This window comes from Cervus elaphus, chromosome 9, assembly GCF_910594005.1.
Source record: "Cervus elaphus chromosome 9, mCerEla1.1, whole genome shotgun sequence".
In the NCBI taxonomy this organism is placed as follows: Eukaryota; Metazoa; Chordata; class Mammalia; order Artiodactyla; family Cervidae; genus Cervus; species Cervus elaphus.
In genome coordinates, this window is record NC_057823.1 from 32,828,230 (window position 1) to 32,853,237 (window position 25,008).

At 38.6% G+C, this 25,008-nt stretch overlaps 1 protein-coding gene across 3 annotated transcripts in view; it reads right to left on the reverse strand.

Moving 5' to 3' along the window:
- Nucleotides 1-25,008, reverse strand: part of SNX24 (sorting nexin 24) — a 172,331-nt gene that overhangs the window by 37,032 nt on the left and 110,291 nt on the right. For all 3 annotated transcript variants that reach the window (XM_043912254.1, XM_043912255.1, XM_043912256.1), the window contains one exon: nucleotides 23,837-23,941. In XM_043912254.1, the coding sequence (XP_043768189.1) occupies nucleotides 23,837-23,941 (105 nt within the window). The remainder of the gene's footprint in view (nucleotides 1-23,836; nucleotides 23,942-25,008) is intronic.

The window sequence follows — 25,008 nt, forward strand, 5'->3', positions numbered from 1 at the left end:
CTTTTTTTTTTCCCAGCAGATTTTAGATTTTCTGTATAAGAGTGAGAATCAAATAGTCTTCAGTTTGCTAGATAACCATCACAACAGTTTAAAAACCTAATCTTCTTACTCCTTACCCTGATCTACTAAATTCATCACACTTACCCATACCTCTGCAATCATTAGATACAATTAGTATCATCCACTGAACATATTTTATCCTATTTTTTCACATGTTTACCTAAGTGCACTGTGAAAGATCTTAATGATATATAGGGGAAATGAGTAATGCTGTTTAATGGATAAGAAGGAAGGAAAATTTTCCATCTTAATGGGATATCTTTAGTATGAAGGAAAAAAATGAAAAAAATCCTATCAAATTTCTACCAGTACATGTTTGCAATAATTTCACATCGAATACTATCATAAATACTTCTCTTTACAAATTATTTAGCTGAGACTAAAATTTTCTGCATGTTCTCCTTTATGAAACAGGCTAAATTATATAGCACTAACTGTGGGAAGTAATTTCCTTGGGATCTTCTTAGCTTCATATAGCAGAGCTCTCTATTTCTAGCTATTACTTTAAGATCATCATTCTAGAACTGTATTTAATCCTCTTCTCAGGTTTTTAAAAACACTACATATACATAAAAATTTAAACATGCATTTAAGTCAAATAACTGTGATGAAATTAATAACAACAGCATGATTACAGAAGTGCAGAAGCTTTGAGTCAATGACCCAACCAGGAGCAAGGGTATAATTTAAAGGCAGAAATTTCCAGTGCATGCACCGTTAGCCACAGTGAACCTGTTACTGCTCTAAAGGGAATTGTTTGCCTCTTATTAGATTTTCTACAGCACAGCCATAAGTGATAAATGTACTGCTGTACTCACTGTCAAGTTAATCAATGCTGCCAAAGTTTTGTTGACTTAACAGTAATCCATAAAGTGAGCAGCATTTTCTCCATCCCTATGACATCTCAGTCCAGAGAAGGGTTACGAATTCAAGAGCAGCTTCACATGAGAAAGAGCTGTGTTAAGGGAATTGGAGTGAAAGAGGGCTGATAGGGTAGACGAACTGGGTGATTCTCAAAATTCAGCAGGTTTTAATCCCTTCTTCTGATTTTAGTAAAAAAAAAAAAAAAGCTTTTACGATCACCTCCATAGGCACACAGAATTCACTTTTGTTGTTTATAATCCTAATAAATGAGTAATTCTCCTGATGAAAGTTGATGCTTTCCACAACCTGCCTCTCTCACCTCAAAACAAAACGGATGAACAAATAATAAAAACACCCAAACCTTCAAGAACCACAAAGTGAACTAGCCATTTCTACTGCGTGATCTCAGCCTGTTTACAGTTCAATGCACGGATCAAATCCGGTACAGGGCACCAGTAATAAGAATGGTAATGTGGACCAGAAAAAAAAAAAGGCCCCAAATTTTGCTTCACTGTAAATCTGAGCATGTGAAAGACGTGACCATTAGAACCAAGAAAAGAAAGGAGACAACAGGAGAGGAAGAGCTGCCCTGCCAACAAACCGCTGCCGTGCTTTCCCAAGCAATTACAGACATATGAAATATGAATTGCAATTGATTTTTCTTCCTGGGGTCACTATGCTCCGCGTTTTACACACTCGAGGCATTTATTTGGGCAGCAAACTGACAAGTTTTGTAGGATGACCCGAGCAGTGTAATCTCTGCTCAGTCCCGAGCACTTCATTGTGGCTTCTCATCCTTGACAGTTGTCCCTCCCAAAAACTTACTGGCGAGGGATTCCTTGATCAAGACACGGAACAATGCAATTACTGGGCGTAAAGGGCTGGCAGAACCTGACCAGGGGATGCCTAGCAACCTTCCGTGTGCCAATGAAAAATAAATAGCATCAGTCTGGAAGGGTGAATGTCATCCGTACACTTCCACAGCAGATTTTCTTATGTGGCTGGTGATAACACAATAGGATTACTAAACTCATGTGGTTTGTCTTGCCAAGAAGAAGAATAACAGTAAAAAGTTGTGGCTATGAGAATAAGTAATACAGATTTCATATGTTTTAAAAAGGCTTAAAACTTCAATGATAGAAAGATAAGGTCTTTTAGTTACTGGTTTTCTCTAACTCTGATTATAAGGTTTTCCTGTATTTTGGTCCTCACAGAACTCTATATTGTGAATGTTACAGGTTATAAGACAAAGTATTACTTAAAACATTTTTTTGTCTTTGGAGAACTTACTTTCTTTTTCTTTCTTCCTTCCTCCCTCCCTCCCTCCCTCCCTCTCTCTCTTTTTTTTCTTTCTTTCCGTATCAGTCCATAGGTCCTAGACATCTTTTCCTATTGGTACATATAGAATTACACCATTTTTTTGAACTGCTATTGTGTATTTTGTATCACTGTTTGTATGGCTATTTCAATACATTTTTAACCAATGTTACTCCTATTGGGAAACTTTTATAATTACACACAGCATAGTCCAACTATGCAAGAACAATTGTTGGATAAATTCAGAGACAAAACTGTCAAATTGCTTTTCCAAAATGTTGCCACAATGGGCAGATGTCTCAAAGGTATATAAGAACGTCTATTCCTTACCAACAGTGAGTATAAACGGTTTGTTTAATCTTTGCAGTTCTACAAGTAAATATACTATCTCATGAGTCTGAGTAAGCTCCGGGAGTTGGTGATGGACAGGGAAGACTGGCATGCTGCCGTCCAAGGGGTCGAAAAGAGTTGGACACCACTGAGCGACTGAACTGAACTGGTTACTAATAAAGCATTTTTCTTTTTTAATTTTTTTACTAATCATTTACAATGAATTTTTAATGAATGAATTCTGCTCACTTTCCTGTTTGATAATTTTCCTTCTAGCAACTTATAAAAGGACTTTTCATACCATAGGAATCAGACCTTTGTCATACATATTGTTCATTTTTTTAGCCTATTGGTTTTATGATTTGAATTTGTGGTGACTTTCTTGCTGAATAGATTTTTAAAATTTTATGCAGCCTAATTTTAAATGTTGCACATAACAAATAATACAAAAGTACCACTATCAACTCAGAGAGTATCACACAATGAAATACTGCATAATCAAAGCAGATATTCCATTTGAATCTTTTTTTTAAAATTTATTTTAATTGGAGGCTAATTACTTTACAATATTGTAGTGGTTTTCGCCATACATTGATATGAATCAGCCATGGGGGTACATTTCCATTTGAATCTAATATTTTATCCCAAACTATCAGAGAGGAGCAAAAGTAACAAAAGAAAGAATTAGAATAATATCAAATATCATTAAAACCAAACTATCTATCTGGCAGTCGTGAAGTAGCAGTTACAGTGTGTGTTAAAGTGTTAGTTGCTCAGCTGTGTCTGACCCTTCTGCCATCCTACGGATTGTAGCCCACCAGGCTCCTCTGTCCACTGGATTTCCCAGACAAGAATGCTGGAGTGGGCAGCCATTCCTTCTCCGGGGGATCTTCCCAATGCAGGGGTCAAAACTCAGGTCTCCTGCGCTGCAGGTGGACTGTTAACTGCTGACTCCAGGGGAGCCCCCGGAGTCACAGGGGGCTGAGCTAAAGCTACATGTTTGGGGAGGCAGATGGGTGGCATGCAGGACTGAAAACTGAGTGTGGAGAAATGAAGTTAGTGAGCTATCACGGAAGGTAAAAATGCAATTGGATAACAGTCAACTATAAGGTATTCGGGTTTGAGAATATTACATCTGGGTATGGGGAACTGAAAAAGGACCCATAGAGAGGAGATCCTGGAAATGACCTTGTGGGATGCTTTGGTAAACAGAGTGCAAGGTATGGTAAACACAGGAGCCCAGACAAGGGGCGGTCAGCAGGCTGGTAGGCAGTAAGACCCATGCAGAGTAAGGCGGCGGCTCCGAGTATCTGGCCTAAGAACATCACAGTTCAGTAGCTAGCAAGGAGCCAGGACATAATTCTTGGTCGGTGAGTATCATGAACAGAGATGAAGTCGAGAGGGCACATCTCCCTGGATACTGTGCAGAATAGCTGGAGCTACTGAGGAGACTACCATGATGATCGGGAAGGAATAATGAAAACAATGAAAATGGCAGTGGGGGTGACAAACGAGGAAAGTGCACCTTTGCTTGATCGAAAGTAGCTTCCAGGACACAGTCCTGGGACTATTTTTAGTGAAAGGGTGATTTCATAAAGGAACCTAAGAATGGCCCAGATTTTTCCAAAACAGGATAGGAATCTCCAACAGCAGGATAACAAGTAGTACCTGCAATAAGCCCAAGAGCATCCTAGGCATGACGTACTGGATTCAGTTGTATGTGTAGAATGTAAGGAAGCTCTCAGTAGGTAGGAGGTGACTCTCCTATCACGGATGGTTTAAAATCATAACAGAGACAGATGATCAGAGTTCCAACATCCTACCCTCTGCTCTGATGTTGTGACCCTACTCTCCTGCTCAGCTGGATGAGGGAAAAAATGGAAAGAATTCAATTTATTGGTGTGTCTGCTGCCTAAAAGGCACTCTGGGACAAGAGAAAATAACAAGTCTTCTTGAATCACTATGAGGGGCAGGATCAGAAGAAATGGGATAAAAGCCACAATTTCCCACTGAGGAAGCAAGCATTCCCTGTGAAAAAATGCCAGGCTTCCCTGTCCTTCACTATCTCCTGGAGTTTGCTCAAACTCATGTCCACTGAGTCAGTGATGCCATCCAACCATCTCATCCTCCGTTGCCCCCTTCTTTTCCTGCCCTCAATCTTTCCCAGCATCAGGGTCTTTCCCAATGAATAAGTTCTTTGCATCAGGTGGCCAAAGTATTGGAGCTTTAGCATCAGTCCTTCCAATAAATATTGAGGGTTGATTTCCTTTAGTCCAAACAAGATGGGAGTTGGCCAAATTCTGAATTGGGAGAGGTCTTTAAAAAAAAAAAATACAGCATATTCTCTAATAAAGAAGAACCACAGGAAGAATACTTTTAACAAATTCTAAACACATTATACTTACTTAAAACACACTGGCATGAATGGAACAGGAGGTTCCAGTGACTTGGAGCAGTGTCTCGATGTCTCCCAAACGTATCTCATCATACACATCTCCAGTAAAAAAGGGGAGCCCTCACTCTAATACTTATTTAATTATATGCGAAATAAAGGTACTACTGTATTAATCATGTTCTATTTAAAACAAACACAAAAGGGAAATTTTAAGTCATATAAAGATGAATGAATATTTAAATTCTCTTTATGGCATGTATTAATCATACAAAGACTTCAGTTCCTATTAAAAATTCCAGATAATGATATTTTAACAGGAGAGTAGTATGACTGACTGAGCTCTCTTAGGTTGAAATACAGTGATTATTCTCCATTAAGAGTGACTGAAAATTCTGTTTATTTCATAATACTTGATTTTAATGACTGCTATTGTAGATAAGAGTATCTCAAAAAGACAAATAGATCCAACGACTGTACTTACTGAATCATAATAGTAATTTTTCAACTTCCAATTTCCAACAACACAAAGGCTAATTTTTTAATGAGATGTGGCCAGGAATCTCCCTTTCTTGATGCTGCTCAGTTGTTCTTACAGAACAACTACAAAATATTGTGTTTAGAAAAATCTGGGTCCAAGAGTCGCTGCAACTCTTCCTGTGAAAGATTTCTGAACAGGCTAAAAAAATGCTGTTTCCAAGTATTAAGGGAGCTGGAGAGAATTTCAGGCTATAAACATTAATTCTGGCAACAAAATCCCACAATGACAGAAAAATTTTCAAACATCCAATTTCATCATGTTCCTTCACAGGCTTGTGTTCTTTCAAAAGCTACTTTCTCTCCTACTTGGGTTCCTAGGCCTCTCATCTGAAGGGCCAGGTTAAGTGAGGGCCTCGCAGCTTGCAGAACCGGAGGCAGTGCTGGGATCAGGGCCGCATCTTTCTGCTCTTCACCGTGCACCTGGGTGAGCATTTCCTAGCTTTCTCTTCAATCTGTGACTTCTTTCCAGGGCTCCTATTAAGCTACTGAATGTTCTATGAGGTTTAGGGCTTCCCCAGTGGCTCAGTGGTAAAGAATCCACCTGCCATGCAGGAGACACCGGGTTTGATCCCTGGGCTGGGAAGATCCCCTGGAGAAGAGAATGGCTACCCACTCCAGTATTCTTGCCTGGAAAATCCCATGGACAGAGGAGCCTGATGGGCTACAGACCATGAGGTCACAAAGAGTCGGACACGAATAAGCCAACCAAACAACAACAAACTTCTGTGAGATTTAGCTGAAAGGAGGTAATATAGATCATAAACCCACCTAATCAAGCATCACAAAGTGTAACAGACTGGAATGTACAAGCCAATGAGGGCTCCTGGTTGCGGACCCCAGGCTGACCAATGTTTGGGCTTGCGAGAGCGCCAGTATTGGTCTGTACTGCAATTTTTTTTTCTTTCTTTTTCTTTTTATGGCCATGTCACGCATCTTGGGGGATCTTAGTTCCCTGACCAGGAACTGAACCCAGGCCTGGACAGTAAAAGCAAAAAGTCCTAGCCACTGGATCATCAGGGAGTTCCCTCTACAGCAACATTAATAAAGCTTAACTTACTTCTTTATCAGACTAAAATATCAATATACTTGCAAGTTGCATGACTGCTTTCTAACTCCAGTGGGTCATCACGAACACTCCACCTTGGAGACTTGCTAGCAAGAGTCCTGCATGCACTGCTCCCCTAGGGACAAGATTCCCAGCCCAGTACTCCTCAAATCTCTCCCTTGACTGGCAGCTTCTTTAAAAAGTTCAACCTGAAATGCCTGCCAATTGTCTGTCTGTGGAGGGGAATGGAGGTACTTTACAGATGGGCTTACAGGTGTCGTTCTATACAGAACGATCCATGTGTAAGCGGGCTGATTTTCAATACCAGATGATGCTACTGAGCATGGATGGTGGTGAGGATTGTGAAACAATAAATGTAAAGCCTGAGGCAGAGTATCTGATCATGAATAGCTCTTGAAAAATGTTTATTTTACGAATTAATGAAAACAGGAGTGAATGGATAGAAAATTAACACTGGCACTTCCCCGTGACAACATTCTGCATCATCTTCAAGATTTCTGCCTTGTATGGCTTCCAACAGCAATTTTAATTAGCTACAGTTTTAGCTGAATTGTTTAGATGGGTTCCTAAAAGAATACATTTTAATTTAATTTTCATGGCCAAATAAGATTAGGCATTAATCCCCATGGCTCCGTGGAGTCCTAGGAATATTCTGGAATTTCAGAAAAATCAGGACAAACATGTCACATATGACCTGGATTTGATGGGAAAAAAATGATAGCTATTTTTTATTGTATGCCTCTTCTATACCAGGAACTGCATAATGCTTCATGTACATTAGCTTATGTAATCCTCACTAACAACTTTATGAAGTGTATCTTCTTATTCCTTTTTACGGAAAATGTGACTAGTGCTCAAAGAAGTTAATTAACTACCTTAGCAGCAAGTAGATTCAGGACTCTGAACCCATATTCACCTGATGCCAGGCTACATTCTTCATTCCAGCCATCTGCTGCTGCCTGTCCACCCAAATCTGCCACTGGCCTCTAAATCCAGGGCTCAACTAGAGCCCAAAAGTCAAATCTGACCTGCTGCCTGCTTTTATAAGTAAAGTTTTATTGGAACACAGAGAAGCCTGAGTGCCAAAGAATTGATGCTTTCAAACTGTGGTGCTGGAGAAGGCTCTTGAGAGTCCCTTGGACAGCAAGATCAAACCGGTCAATCCTAAAGGAAATCAGCCCTGAATATTCATTGGAAGGACTGATGCTGAAGCTAAACGCCAATACTCTGGCCACCTGATACAAAGAGCCGACTCACTGGAAAAAATCCTGTTGCTGGGAAACACTGAGGGCAGGAGGAGAAGGGGACGACAGAGGATGAGATGGTTGGATGGCATCAGCGACTCAATGCACACAAGTTTGAGCAAACTCCGGGAGATGGTGAAGGACAGGGAAGCCTGGCGTGCTGCAGTCTATGGAGTCGCAAAGAGTTGGACACGACTGAGCGACCGAACAAAAACCGGAACACAGTCCCTCTCCCCGTTTTATATATCATCCAGGGCAGCTTTCACACTACAGTGGCAGAGGTGAGGGGTGTGACAGTCCATACAGGGCACACTGTCTAGAATATTTACTAGTTGGTCTTTCACAGAAAAAATTTGCCAACTCCTGCCTAGTGTAAAAACTCTTGTGTTTATAGCTGTGCCACCTCCTGTCAGAGGGACAATATACATTTCTCTTTTAATTCCCTCACTTTCACCTTCCAGATTCAATGGTCAACTCTGATTCAGAACACATCAAAAGTCCTTCTAATGCTTCTTGAGATTTTAGAAAGCAAATGGCTTGGGGTATGAAAGATCACAAGCAATATGGTAACACTTAATAAATGTCCTTTTTTTGATGGACCAGAAGATACAAGTGACACAGGTATCAAGCCCAAAATTGTCAAAGCTCATTAATAATGTTGGTTCACACTTTCTGTTATAAGGAATCTGGAACTAATGGCTCTCAATTAATCTGCTCCACTCTTTGATTGCTTATTTATCAGATCAGGAAAGATAGATTTAATAGTGCTTGCTTAAAACAGGTCCTTTAATTGGAAACATCACAGCATTTAGCTCACTTTGTACTCCAGCAATTAAGAACAATTTGGAAAAGTGTTGTTGATTTTTTTTACACTATTGTCTCCTTGATTAGATTTCCGAAGAGCCAGACAAAACAAATGACAATACTAGCTAGCACTATTGGTACAAATAAAAGCCCAACAGCCAGATTACTTACGATGAGAAATGTGAGCCATCCTCATCCATTTCATCAGTGTCTTACATTCATTTCCCTGGATCCTTGTCTCCTGTGTAGGTAAGTGGCAATACCTCTTATAAAAGGCATCATTTTTTGTACCTAGCTTTACACGATTATCTTTTCTCCAAATAAGCCAAATCAACAGAAGAAATTATTTTTCGTGATTAAGCACCCACATTTCTCTTGGGAGAGAACAAAACAAACAATTAATCTTTTCTTATTTGTTCTCACAAGTCCCTGCCTCCTTAAACACAGACTATCCAGGTACCTGTGGCAGCCAGTCGGCAGCAATTAGGCCTGAGCAGAAAATGAATGGACTCCAGGCTGAGCGCCTAATCTGCTGAGAGCCTGTGTGAGAGGGCAAGGTTATACCAGGAAAATTCCCCTGTCGTCAGAACACTGCTCAAAATTACTACCTGACTTCAGCATAATTAACCAGGCTTGGGAATTTATATGAACTAAGTAATTGGAAAGAATTAGCAAGAGATATGTACATTAATCTTTACCAGTTACACAGTGTTTAATGAAATTAAGGGTCTTGTGCTCATTCTCGCCTTGCTTAGTTTGCACACTTTCTATTTCACCTGTAGAACAAGGAGATTGTGCCATATAAAGATTTAAAAACATTTTTTTTAGTGGAAAAGTAGAAAAAAAAATGCAAAACTCAACAGTAGGCACTTGGTTAAATAAATTATATCCACAGGATAGGGTAAATTATGAAGGCTTTATTAAAATTATTTTTTAAAAGAAATTTTCCATTAGAGATACATACTGAAATTTTATAGATAAAAATATTTTGGAGTTTTTTCAAAGTAACATGGGAGGGTGGGGTAAGATATAGGTGAGGCTAGATTGCCCCTGGATTGACAACGTTTAGATTACCAACCATGATGCCGATGTTGGAAATATAAGATTTTATTACATTATTCTGCCAAATCTTTATATGTTGAAATTCTCCATAATAAAAGTTAAAATAGTTTTTTAAAAAAACTTTCTTTTAGAGGAATACTTAACACATGATAAATGTTCGTGATCTGTTTTTAAAAGAGGAGTTTATAAAGCATTATAGATGATGTAAAAGTATTTTAAAATACAGGATCAAAAATATGCATAGGAAAAAGACAAAGGAAGCACACTACAATTTTGAGATGTCTAAATCAGGGTTTCTCATCCTGGTCAATATTAACATTTGGGGTCAAATGCTTGTTTGTTTGGGGCTGTCCCATGCAGTGTAGGATGGCTAGCATTCCTGAAGTACCCACTAGATGCATGCTTGCAGCAGCCCCATCCTCAGCTCTAGCAACTAAAAATATCTCTGTGCATCATCAAATGTCCCGGTTCAGAACCAGTGGTCTAAGTGGAAGAATCACAGACAATTATTTTTATTCTTTTGTTTTTTTCAATGTTGTTGAGTATCAACATATGTGTAAATCAGAACAATAACAAAAAATACTGTAATATTAAAAATATGTTGACCTGCAAGGAAAGAATGATTGATGCCTATAAAGAAACAGACAATGATCAGAAAATAAATGACCACAGAGAAGATATATAATATTCTTCCTTTGATTAAACTTCAGTCATCAAGCTAAAAGTGAACCTCACTACAAAAGCCAGTTTTAAAAAATTCATGAATCCATTACAATGAATTTGATAAAATACAAAAGTATCTCAAGAATAATGCTGGGCTTCCTAAAATCTTCTCTGAATAGAAAACAGCAGTAGTAGTAAAGAGAGACTCAAGATACCTTATAGCCACCTTAAAGGAACCGATAGCTAAAGAAATATAATGCTAGCTCAAGATGTGAAGTTTTTATCATCTAAATCCATCTACCTTTTAAGAGAAGTTTGAACGTGAAGAAGTAATATGTAGTCTATCTTTCTCTTCACGAGCCTAGGATGGCATCACCAACAACCTGCTTCTAGGAGAGGCTTTGAGCTGGCCTTGCATAAATGAGTGTTCTCACCACACACATCTCACCCATTTTCTTTCTAGAAAAGGCATGCAGCCAGCTCAAGAGGAAGACTCAACCCAAAACATCCATCTTATTAACCCAGTGTTCTTGTTCAGAGCACTGAACCTTAGTTATTGACCCCTTAGAGTAATTTTTTAAATCAGTACCAACTGCCAAACTGGGTGGTCGATATTTGATAATTCACAGGTTTGGGAAATAACTCCCAAAGTTTTAAGTTCTAAGTCTGATCAAAGCTTTCAGGCCACAGTGCACTGTAGTGCATATTTCCATTCTATCTCCTTCTTTCACACAGGTCTTCATGAAATCAGAAACATTTTTGAAGGCCCTAAAGCTTCTTAAATTGCCATTACTAATCACACCTCCACTGACCCATGTGCCCTCTCAAAGTTCAACATCTATAGTTTTGTAGGACAGGCTTCCACCAGACTTAGCCACCAAGGTGAGCAAGAATGCATTATCAGAATTTTTAAAATGCTGGTTTATTTCCTTGAAAGAAAAGTATATTGCGATCTTTAAAGAAATAATATGCGTGGCTGCTTTCAGAAAATTAAAATATTTTTCTGCACTAAAAATTATTTTAAACAAAGTATTATTTTGAGATCAATGGGAAGTAGGTAAATCACTGGGGAAAAAAGGACATTTGAACTTAAACAGTACAATTCTCTATAATTAAAATGAAAACCTTTAAAATACAGTATAATGAGAAGAAATATCATACATGGTCCTAAGTAATTAATTATAGACTTCATACAGTACTTTCAACTTAGCACAAAAATACTCTTACAGAACTACTATAAACCTAAACATACACAGCTCACTGCCTACAAAAATGAAATTTAATAGCAGAGACTAGCACAGTTTTACTTTTTCCTTTGTATTTCATCAATTACTTCAACAATTCTGATGACAAACTTGTCTGCAAATTCTGGATAAGTGGTTAGGGTTTTCTTGTACAAAAAGCCAACCTCTGAAACAAGGTTATAGGATTTCTAACCAGGGACAAGAGAAACATGTATGCACAACAGAATCTGAAAACACTTGCTAGCAATGATGGATTTAAGTTATTAACAGATCAAAAAGAGATGGATGGTGGTTTGCTTTTCTTAATCTACGTCATCATCTAGATCTATTTAAAGATATGTGGTGCGCTAACAAACTTGGTTAAGATTTCGATAAAATCAGTAAAAATAATCTGCTCCTGTTACACTGAGTCTGTATCAATCAATAAAATCACTTGTACAAGGAAAGTACTGTTAAGTACTGACAATCCTAGCCATTAATATTATTTAACACACTGTTCACAATCTTTAACGAGAACAAAGAACAGTTTGGCTCATGTTATAAGCAGGATCTTCACAGATACTCTTACTTCTATGGGTTTCTACAGGGATTTTATGAAATTCAAGCTGTACATCTTGCAAAAAAAAAAACCCAAAAAACAAAAAAACATAAGGTCTTCCACCTCCATGGTGGGGCTACTTAATGCCTGTATATTTCAGGCTTGATTTTCATCTGTTGTTGAGAATAATAAGGTTCATTATTTATTTTAAAATGTATGTAAGGTCTTGTTCTTTAGTTCACTTGCAGTTTAAAAAAAGTCACTTATAAGAAGCGAAGCTGCCATAGTATCACTTCTTAATCTGTGAATTAAACTCAAAATTCTAAGGACTTGGGCTATCAGGTCCCATGCTGGTCACTGGGGTAGCACAGGGCTTCTCTGCTGAGCTGAGTTGACTCAGCTTCATCAAGGCCTTTACCGAATCAAGGCCGGATTAAATGAGAAAATTTCAAATAGTCCTTAGCCAAAGTTAAATGGCTAGGAACAGATATGCAGACATATGACTTAAAAAACACAGAAATAAAACGTGGAGAAAAAGAAAGAATAAAAGTAGACCATGTGTAAGAGAATTTTTAACTTTATAGATATCTATGATTACATGAATAATAATGAGAAAACTCCTTTAAAAAGTAAAACTAGCTTAGAGATTATTATAATTCTAACATCTTAATTAGAAACCTGTTCCAAGCTTAACCTTTGCAGTACTGACTGCTCACAATCTCAGCAGTGTGATACGGAGTGGTTTGCAAGTTTGCTGACATAAGCAAGAGGAAGCTGCGGACCTGGTAAGTGGACATTGAAAACATTAAAAACTGAATCTCAGTTCAGTATCATTTAGTCTTTTGTTCTCCACTCAGTTATGCCTACTGTGCAATTCTCATGGAATGACTGACAAAAACCAAAAACCTTTCGGGGGGGTCCAAACAAGACTCGGGTAAAAGCTCCTCCCACCAAAGAATACTGATTGCTAGTACTGGCTCTTGGTCATAAAACAGATATTTTTAGTAACTTAACAGTAAAATGTCAAAGTTGTCAGTGGTTTACAGTTGTGAAAATTAAGTCCACAAATATACTGTAGTATGGAAGTAAGAAAATGTAGTTCATGAAATGTTTAAGGGCAACTAGTACAGGAACTGCTGATCGAGTAAAAGAGAGAACTTCAGAGAAGACACCATGGTGGTACCAGACACGCTGGCCTGTCTGATGACCACCTGATCTGGGGGTAACTGAGGCCTTGTCAAGCCCTGGCACCTAGAAACAGGTGAAGAGGCAGCAGAGCAGATATTAACTCAAGTTTTTTCAAAAGAAAATACCTTTCCAGCATTTTAGAAGCAGTTCCTGGTGCATTTCAGAGAAGGGGACTAAGTTACCAGAGAATCCTATCTGAGAAAAGTAAAGAAGCTCATGGAAGAGAAAGATAAAGGGCTGGAACACATGCCCAGTGGGAGTCGGAAGGCAACCTAATTTGTAAGAAAATGTCCTCTGAAGCACTGGGGGTGGTTAAAAAGGATCACGGGCAGACTGAGTGTCAGTTACTCATTCGTGTCCGACTCTTTGCAACTCCACGTCTGTAGCTCGCTAGGCTTCCCGTCCATGGGATTTTCCAGGCGAGAATACTGGAGCAGGTTGACATTTCCCTCTCCAGGGGATCTTCCTGACCCAGGGATCCAACTTGATTCTCTAGCATTACAGGTAGATTCTTTACTGTCTGAGCACTGGTGGTTAAAAAGGGTCAAAGACATACTGAGGGACCCTATTATTCTGTGAACTCTGTAACATTAAGCCTATATACAGGCTACATAAAAATTAAAACAAAAATAAAACATGTTTAGGTCACGATGCAGCCTCTTTGGGGATTATCTTGTAGGAATGTTGAAAGTCTCTTCTATACCACATGTATATAAGTATAAAAAAGTGAAAGTGAAAAGTGAAGTCGCTTAGTTGTGTCCGACTCTTTGTGACCCTCTGGACTGGAGCCTATCAGGATTAGGTCATGATGCAACCTCTCTGGGGATTATCTTATAGGAATGTTGAAAGTCTCTTCTACACCACATGTATATAAGTATAACTGCTGCATTTTAAAAAGGGTATGTTCCAGTTAGGTTGAGTTGAAATGCACTATCTATATGACCATTCACTTTTACCATGATGGACCCTACCAGAGGTTCCTGCCTAAACACATTCTCACCCCTGAATGATTGAAATATAAAATCCATTTTGATTTGGGAAGCAAACACTGTCAAATAAACTCCTATAGCTAGGAAAATAATTAAACTCGTTTTCCAAACCTGCCCATGTATGTTTGAAGAATGTGTTATAGGAAATTATATAGTCTCCAAAGTAGAGCCTGGCTAACTGTGAAGGGTGAGTTGGCATTTAAAACTTCCTATGGCTCAGATTATCTTGGAAAGGAAGCATTAAGATCCTAAAATCACATATCCCTGTCCTGTGGACATACTGTGAACTCTGTAACTTTGAGCATCTGGTTGGGGAGCATATGGACAAAGGAAATGAAGATAAAGCCTGAGGTTTGCTCAGGGCAAGAGGGTGTAGGGGATATAAAAGATGAGCTCCAAGTAAAGCTGCTTTCTCCCCAGGGGAGGGGAGAATAGAGAACTGTGAAGAGTACTCCTGGAAGAAAAGGAGAGGAGAAGAAATAGCCTCTGAGAATTTAAAACCACAAACTGGCGCCTTCACAGGTTGGTAACCTAAACTAGTGCCTTCTCATGGCAAAAAAACCCCACAAAAAACCCTTCAACTATGAAGTCTCAGTTGACAATGCTCCCAGGTAATCAGCAGAAGCAAAAACACAAAAAATATCTGCACAAAACTCCATGTACAAATTCACTTGATAAGTAAAGAAAAAAAAATCCCCAAGATAAAGATATAAGGACATTGATTAGTCAGCAAATTCACTTGATAAGTAAAAGAAAAAAAAAATCTCCAAGATAAAGATATAAGGAAATTGATTAATCAGCTCCCCCCAAAAAACCGACAAACAAATTACAAAACTATACACATATACTATGAAGAAACAGCACCATGAACTGGAACCAGCAGAAACAACAATCAACTTAGACTTATGAAGATATCAGTTACTAATTATGAGACTCAAAAAATCCTCAAAAATATTAGTTAAAAAAAATCTACAAAGATTACATGTAAATACAGAATAAATATCATAATAAAGATCTATAGTAAAATGCAATAACACCAAAGATAAAAAGAAAATTCTAAAAGAATCAGAGAAAACTGACATTGCTTTCAAAGGCAAAAAGTAGTTCTAAGCATGTGTAAGAATTGTTTTACCAAACAATGCTTTGCATCAAGAACTTGGAACATCTCATTTCACTAAAACAACCTGGAATAGTATTTTTTCACTTATTGCAATGTTTGTATACCAAGATTTATTTGACAAATGCTTTATTTTACTTGACGAAAGGCTATACAAAGATGACTAGAAGGAAACAGATAATACAGAAACTTTTAAAAAATTTCATTGATTTAGTCATTCTAGTTGGTATTTGTAAATTTAAAAATGAAAATATTTTGTAATTATGCAGCAAAGATATTAGCCACCGTCTCCTCAAGAAAACTACTAACCATTGTGGTTTTGGGTTTTAACAATGCATGTCCAAAGAAAAGAATCAGAAACAATGATACACTGGAACCTATTAGAGATAAATATAAAAATCTGGAATCAGTATCTATAAGATGGTTTATATTTCATGTTCATACACAGAAGCTGATGAACAGTTAGGTTTCCTGTTCAAAGGATGCTGCCCTTTTACAAAACAGGAAAATACGGACTGACTTTGGATCTGTCATGTTGAAGTTCTGATAAAAGTTCTAAAGAATCTCTGTAAATTATTTATAAACTATAATTAGAAAAAAACTAAACATGGTCCACTGAATTCAGATGATATGTGGTGGTGACCATTTTTCCTGAGGAAATGAGTTAATGTGTCTAAGAGATAAAATATAAAAGAGGTTTGAAAATGCAAGCAAGAATACAAGGACTATTAAAAAAATGTAAAACCCAGGCAGATTAGGAAAAAAATGAAAACAGAGTTCATGGAAACAAAAAACCATAATATTAAATTCAAAAATCAATGTATGGACTTTGACTTCCAATAAGATGGAGCAGATATACTTTTCCCCATTGATCCTGCTAAGTACAACTAAAACCATGGGGCCCTGTATATAAAGCAAACAAGAAGACTATGACAGGTTGAAAGAAGAAAAGAGACTTTTTAGGACCAAAGAAATGACACAGTGTTTAGCTTTATCTTTCCTGGGTTTTCATTTTGCCTCACCTATCTTGACTTGGAGAAGAAAAAACTAGCAACCAGGAAATACCAACATATGTAGACAAATAAGGCCCTGGTAAAATCCTGTTTCCTCTAGCAAAACCATACAAGAGACAACCTAGCAAGACAGAAAACTCTCCAACTCTAAATTGTTCTACTATAGCCAACGCACCACAGAAGAAATTGTGGCCAACTCAAGCCAGTAACGTCCTCATGGGAAGCCTAGACGTCCATCCTCGTCAGGCTGGTAATGAAGCACTCCGTGCTGGGGTGGTGTCAGAGAAGGCCAAGAAAGCAGCCAGGACTTTCATCCCCACAGCCAGTAATGTGCCCCCACCTACAGGGTCTGTGGACACCATGTGGGGAGCTGGAACTCCCATCCTCTCAGCAGTGATGAGGAGCACCCAGCCCAACCCAGTTGTCAGTGATGCTAGCTGAGGGATCTGGTCTTCCATCTTCACTTGGTAGAAGGAAGGTGGAGTCCCCTACCTTGACTGACCAGTATCAGAGAAAGCAAGCTAAAACAACCAAGATTTAAATAAGGTTCAGAGTCTCGTACCATAACACAAAAATGTCTAGAATTCAACCACATCATTCATTATATCAAAAACCTGGAAGATCTCAAACAGGATGAAAAAGTCAACCAATACTTGCCAACACTGAGATGACAGAGATATGTTAAAATTATCTGACAATGATTTTTTACGGCAGCCATGATAAATATGTTTCCATGAGTAATTGTGAGTGTATCTGAACGAAAAGGAAGAAATAGAAAAATTCAACAAGCAAATAAAAAGTCTCAGTTCCTTGGTGGTCTAATGGTTAGGATTCAGTGCTTTCACTGCTGTGGCCCCGATTTGATTCCTGGTCAGGGAACTGAGATCCTGAAAGCTGTGCAACATGGCTAAAAAAAAGGGGGGAAAATACACACACACAAACACACACATTCATATAAAGTATCAGCAAAAAGTAAAAGCTACAAAGAAAAATCAAATGGCAAATGGGGATTTTGGAACTGAAAAATTCAATAACATAAACAAAGGGCTCAGTACAGGGTTCAGTGGCCCAGTGGAAGGAAAAGAGAAAAGAATCAGTGAACAGGTAGATAGAAACAAAACAATGTATCCAATCTGACCAATGGAAAGAAACAGTAAAAATAAATAAATAAAGGTCTTAGGGCCTTGTGCAACTATAATAAAAAATAGAACATTCCCATTATTGGAGTCCTGGAAAGAGAGGAGTAAGAGAAAGGGGTTGAAAAAGTACTCAAAGAAATAATGGCTAAAAACTTCCACATGTGGCAAAAGAGATAAACCTACAGATTCAACACGTTGGTAGGATTCCAAACAGGAAAAACTTAAAGAAACACAAACCAAGGCACATAATAATTAAGCTTCTGAAAACCAAAGACTCTGTCTTTACAAAACCTTGAAAAAATGCCATTTGATTTTTACTTTTCAAGCATAAAAGTTTCCTATATTTCTTCCTCTCTTTAACTAATATTTATAGAGTACCCGGGGCTCCCCTGGTAGCTCAGCTGGTAAAGAATCCGCCTGCCATGCAGGAGACCCTGGTTTGATTCCTGGGTTGGGAAGATCCCCTGGAGTAAGGCATGGCAACCCACTCCAGTATTTCTGCCTGGAGAATCCCCATGGACAGAGAAGCCCAGCGGGCTATAGTCAGTCCCTGGGGTCAAAAAGAGGCAGACACAATTGAGCGATTAAGCATAGCACAGCACACAGAGTACCCATTCTGTGCCCTGAGATGTTTAAGTGCCTAGACAGTATTTGAACAATAATTGTTTCAATAAATAAAACATCTTGTCTTCACCGTGTTAGAGTAGGCACAAAGTCTATGAAAACAGCCAGTTTAAAGCAACATCTTACATATACAGGAAAAACAATTAATATGACAGTGGATATTTAAATCAGAAACCACAGGGGCAAAATGAAGTTTCAAAATATTTTCCAAGTGCTGAAAAAAACAAGAATTGTCAACCCAGAATCCTACGTTCAAGGTGATCAGATTTAAAACATTGTAAGGTCCTTGTGAATTTCAGGAGGCAACTAAAGGTAACAGGTAATCACTGAAATGATATATACATACTAACGGGGTAAAATGGAAAGAGAAAAAGGGGAAAAAATCTGCCACCAGTCCAAAAGCAAGCAAGGAAGAAAAAATTCAGCAAAAAGGGAACTAATAAAAAACATGGATAAAAATTAAAAATATACTATTTGAATACAAGCAAACAACAACAACAAAATGGATGGTTGTACTAAGCCCAACTATATCAGTAATCATGAAAACATAAGTGGGAAATTTTAACATACATTTTTTCTTACAGATCAAGCAGTCAAGTTAAGATACAGGAGATTCATTTTTAAAATGTCATCTGATTATATACAGTTCATCGCACTCAAGGGATTAGAAATTTGTGAGCGCACATGGTCAATTTTAACAGATACCTCAGGTACTACTGGAAAAGTCAAAAATACAATACTCTTTAAATCAGACTTCTGACCAAATGGAACATTATACTGCATAGTATAATTTAAAGAATGAGTGAGGGGCAGACTAGTCAGGTAAGCAGGGTCTTCTGCTGATAGCACTCTGCATCTACCCAGCCTGACCCAGCTGTGGCAAAATTTTCTTCAAATGAACTTTTTTCTAAGGGGTTAAAATATTAGCTTCAGTTATCCTTTGTCATGAGTTGCTATGAGCTATTTCTGGTCAGCTCCCAAAACTTTAATAACTTTTCACTCTATGTGATAAGATGAAAACATAAACAACTGCTGTTCCTGAATAAGTGACATAAGACATGGGTCCCTTTCTCAGAAAGATAAATTTCACATTATTGCAATAAACAGCACAGGTGTGCTGTTCATGCAAAATTCTGGTGAAATTCCTTGTCTGAAAATCGTTGACAGCTTCCAATTTAAAGTTGATAATAAAGAATGATAAGAGACTTGCCCATTAAATCAGCCTTAAATAAATACGTGAAGATACAACTAAACCTTAACCTTGCTAACCACTGTTTTCTCTTTCTGGAAGAAAGATCAAGGGGCTTCATCTTTGATGAAGTACTGAAATGTTGCCAGATTATGTCTAGGCATTAGAGGGCTTCTCCATTCATTCTGCTCTGCCCTTGGAGAACCTTGTCTGAGTAAAGGTCAAGTTGTTAAGTGTTTTTCGTTTGATTATTTTCTTCCCCACTTTTGTATTTTCTACTCTTCCTTCTCCCTGGGCCTCCAGCAGGAAAGAGGACATCAGACTTGAACTGACCTCTGTGGCTCTTGTCTTCTGTTGGAGCTTTTGTCTCTGTACTCTGTGGAACGGTTTCCCAACCAGGGAGAGCAGCTCCCCATCACTTTCAATTGGATAAAACAACTAATGCTAAGAACGTCCATGTGTTCTCTGATTGGTCCTTTCACACAGTATCCTAGACTCATTTTTTGAGTGCAATACCTTTGAGAAGCTCTTGAGATTTATGAAATCCATTTTTATGATTGGTGTTCTGAATTCTCTCTTTCCTGAGGAGTTAGTGCTTTTGTTCACCTTGGCCTTTCTTTCAATGCTTGGAGATCCCTGGGGATCAGATCTCACTGCAGAAAGCAGCTTGAGGGGACCTCCTCTGCTGTTAGGTCAGTAGGAGTGCTTCCTTCTGAGGGGAAACAGTGTGGGTGGAGCGTGCAGTTTGAGGGGCTTCTCCTCGCGGTAAGAGGAGAGGGAGGGGGTTGTCAACTTGGGGGCCCTGATATCCACCTTAGAAGCTTTAGCTTCCCTTAGACATTCTATTTAGTATTTTGTTGCGTTATTTTCAAGAAAATAAGTCTTTACAAATTTTGGACCTGGTCATAAACATGAGGATGTATTCTGTACAGAATAAGCAGCCTGGGCACCCGTCCGTGTTCACTCTCACTGCTCACCTCAGCCTCTGCCTCGGGGGCCGACTCTAAGTCCAGAAGACGATCTCCACCCCAGCTGTAAGTAGGCTGCCTCCCACATCCACACAGGCTCTCATGGCTGAGCTTCACTTCTCACTTTGTAGCACTCATCGCATGCTACCAGAACATTCCATCTGCTAGAAAACTGTCAAATGTTTTTTTTTTTTTTTTTCCACTGATGATCTCCTCTTTTCCCTGCCCATCCACCACCTAACTGCTTTGGTTTATTTCTTTTTAAGTTTCTATACTTTTGTTTCTGTGGGGTCTTAGGAAAGGTGGAAAATCCTCCCAAACTGGGAGATAAAATATTACACAAACCATGTTTGATGGTCAAATAAGTTTAGGAAACCTGTTAATTTATTCTTAAGATTTCTGTTTCTATGCAGATGACTTAACACAGAAAATAGATATATTGCTCACAGTTTTTAAAGGATTCTAAATATTGAACTCAAAGATATTAAAAAAAATCTATTGATCAAAGAAGTTGGGGATAGACAGTGAGTTAAATTGTGATGGTTTATAAGCTATTTTCCTCTACTTTTATTATCATATCCTTAAGACAAACTATATGTTAAGGTTGAAAATTTCTCCTTAGAAAACCTACAATACACATAATAAAAAGAGTCTATACTGGGAGTTAAGAAATTAAAATTCCAATCCTATCTCTTTAACTAATACTCTAGGAAGTGAGCAAGTTGCTTAACCCCACTGGAATCCTGGCTCTAAAATAAAAGAGCAGTGTGGGCCAATTTAGCAAATGTGTGTTGAACCCATCCATGGTCTAGAGTGTATTAGTTGCTTTGGGGACAAAATGAAGGGTTTCTCTAGCCCTTCCAAGAGTTAACCTGCCTGTTTTATGGGTGGTAAACTGAGACCAGAGGGATGCTCGTGAACTTAACTGTAGGGCAGGAGACAAGTTGGATTGGATAAGGTCTGAGAACTCTATGAGCTTAAGATGCTATGGCTTGGGTATTAATACTTTCTCAAGCGTACGGGCCTGAACAGGGCCATCCTATGTACCTCGAGCTGAGATGGATTCGCTGCAGGGTGGTGCCTGCCAAGAAGTGTTACTGGCACTTACACTCAGGGGTTCAGACTGGTACAGAGGGTGAGTGGGATTCAAACTGGAGTTACACAGGTGAGTAGGGAATAGTGGGAACTGTCTTACTTCCGAAGAGACGTAAACACCAAAAGCTATTAAGAACTGAGCCCTAAGCCAGGGTTTGCATTTCCCTGGGGATTGATCAAGCATCTGCACTCATCTTTCATCCACACTCATCTTTGTAACTTCCATTTGGCTCCCATGGCACACACATAGAATCAGAGAGAAGAGGGAGAAGAGAAAGCGTCCTTGAACTCCTTCAGGACTTAACTGACAACAAACTGAATATTAAACGCACAAGAGCAAACAAGTCCTCTCAGGCCTTCAACCACATCTTTCAAGCTCTGTTTCTGAGAATAGAAAATTCTAAGCTCAATTTGAGTGTCATTGTAAACTCCTCTCTATGCCAGATGATTTTATCTGCATATTTATATCCAAAGTACAAACATCTTAAAATGTTTACACTGAGTAGTAATGGGAGTCATGTGTCAAATACAATGGGAGGAAAGAGCAAAGCTTTCTTCAGAACTGAAGCTTGAAGATATACAATATCTGTGGAAAATCTGGCTTACAAATTAAAATGCATTGTTTACCAAGCCCATATAATTATAGAGAACATGCATTTTTACCCTTTGCATACAACATCCAAAGTCTCGTTTTTGGGTTTTTGGGTTTGGTTTTGCTCTGCAGTTGTGGCCCGAGGCCCTGGAAGTCTCATGGCTCCATACAGAGAGTCTCAAGGCGCACGCCACACACTTTCCTGTCATTTGCAGTCTCTACTTCCTTTAATCTCCCACTGCCGGGGAGAGGCAGTGAAGGATCCATCTACCACATCCCCAAGCAGAAGAATAAAAGCAGTGTAGACAGCCCTCCTCTGGGTTCTGGGGGTTTCCACACAACTTTCCCCTGTGAACACTGTGAAGACCAAGAAAAGTGCAGAAGACCAGGGACGGCTCCTTGACAATTTTTCTACTGGGGGAGAGTCCTGTGAACTGATCCCTAAGTACAAGCCTGTGTCAACAGCCTCTCTTGAGCTCCTAGCTACTAGTCATTCAAGCACAACCAACCAGAAGAGCTCTGTAGAGGACACCAGATAGAGACTTCATGCAGTCCATGGTTGCCTGCCCAAACAGAATCCACTGAGGGTTAATGCTGAAGGGATTCACAAAGACAACTATGGCCGAACACCAACTTCTTTGAAGAAACATGTCCTGGTTAGATCATCATGGTAAATTCAGAACTCTGAGGTGCTGCCCCGCTCTTTGTTTTTGAGAGCCAAGATTCCCCTACACCAACCCCTCACTCCTGGTCAGTCAGTCTCATGCGTCAGCCCCTCAAAGTGGACTCATGTCCTGACGAACACAGGCACCCAAGGCCCCCGCCCTCCTCTCAGCACCTACTCCACACAGCTCTCTTTGGATCAGTGATGGCTACACTGACTATTCACCGGAGGCCACTAGCACTTTTTGTTTTAAAACTCGGAGAAGTTAAAAAAAAAAACAAAAACAAAACTCGGAGAAGTTGACATTGCCTCACTCTTTCCTTTTGTTTTTTTTTTTTCTGTCACTTGGCAGAGACTGCTTTGTCTTATCTTACTTAGGTAGATCTGTTTGCTCCTCATAGCTGCAGGAAAGAGAGTCCTATGGATTGTTTTAAAAACACACATTCTACTTTTTGAAGAAGTTAGTACTTTGTCAGAGGCAATTTTTATATCTTTATTCTCAATTTGATTCCAGATGTGTACCAGCCAGGCCCACTGAAAATGGTTTCTATCATTATATCTTGAACACTCCACATCTAAAGGCTAGGAACACTATGCCACCAGGGAAGCCCTAATAATGAAGTCGCTCCATTGTGTCCGACTCTTTGAAACCCCACGGACTGTAGCCTACCAGGTTCCTCTGTCCATGGGATTTCCCAGGCAAGAGTACTGGAGTGGGTTGCCATTTCCTTCTCCAGGGAATCTTCCTGACCCAGGGATTGAACCCGGCTCTCCTGCATTGCAGGCAGATGCTTTACCGTCTGACCCTATGAGGAAGTGACAAATCTTGAAGGGGAAAACTAAAAACAAAAAAGCAATTTGTTAGGTTGAATGAAAAAACAGACAGACATCTTGTACATTGGTTTGTACTTTTATACTAAATTTTCACTTCCACATAACCATTTTAAAATAGAACCTAATTAAAAATAAAAGAACCAACCAATAACATATTTAGAATTTTAAACTTTCCTTTCGTTCAGAATGTTTAGCTTCTTGATACACTCTGCATCTCACCCTTAAGTTCTGAGAAAAAACATTGAGATGTATGATTCTTTAAGTGACAATATATTAACTGAGGATTGAAACACATCTTACCTGTAAATATGTTTCCAAACCTTGTCGTCGTTGTTCTAAGACTTTTGGGACCCAGTTCCGAACATGTTTAGAAGGAATTTCTGGAGTTTTAATGCATTTCTTAAGCTATAAAGACAGAAATGAAAACAAACAGAAAATGCCTTTTGATTATAAAGACATTATTTGAGGGAAAAGCCAATAAAAGAAAGTGAACCACTGTGATCTCCAATAAAAAGAAAGAGTAAAATATATATACACTGAAATTTCATCAACAATTCTTTCTTTAGCTTTCCTAAATATTCATGTTTCAGAACATGAGTTCTCTGTTTTAGTAGTTGTTGTTATTGTTATACATCATCTGGTATAACAGATTGGATTTTTTTTCTGAAAAATTAAGAGTTCAATATGTGAATTATAAAGAAAGTATAGAAGTTTATAATTTACAAAATCAATGAATATAATAACATTATGGTTGGAAGAACTACATTTCTGATGAAAGGTCTTTCTACATATTGTTCACAGAAAAAGGCAAAACAAAATGCAACAGCAAATAATCATCATTCCTGGAAGGCCATATGAACTAGACCACATCATATGGAGAGTTTCTTGAAAGTTCTATAATAAAAAGAACTAAAAAAAAACAAAAAACAAAAAAGACTGATCCTTCCAATATTCCTAAGCATTAGGTCTAAATTTTGTTCATGAAAACTGAGTGATGGTTCTCAGCTAAAGGGTTCTCTGCCCTTTCTGGACAGCAGTTTTAAGGGACTATATAAATAAAGGAAAATTCTTTTGGAAGTTGAGTTAGAGCTGCCTGTTGCAGGTTCCTCCTACCACATCCTAAACCTGTGAATATTACCTTATAGGGCCAGCTACTACTGTGTATATCTGATTACATGATATTACCATGGAGAGATTATCCTAGATTATACAGGTGGGCTCAATGTAATCGTAAGGCTCCTGATAAGAGGGAGGCAGGAGGACCAGAATCAGAGAATGGAAGATGATACAGGACTGGCTTAGGTGACAAAGTAAAGGTCATGAGCCCAGGTGACCTCTGGAAGCTGACAAGGGAAAGGAATCAATTATCTCCTACAACCCATTCATATCTTAATTTTAGCTCAATGAAACTCAATTTGCATCTCTGACCTTGAGAGGCATAAGATAATAAATTTGTGTTGTTTTAAGTCACT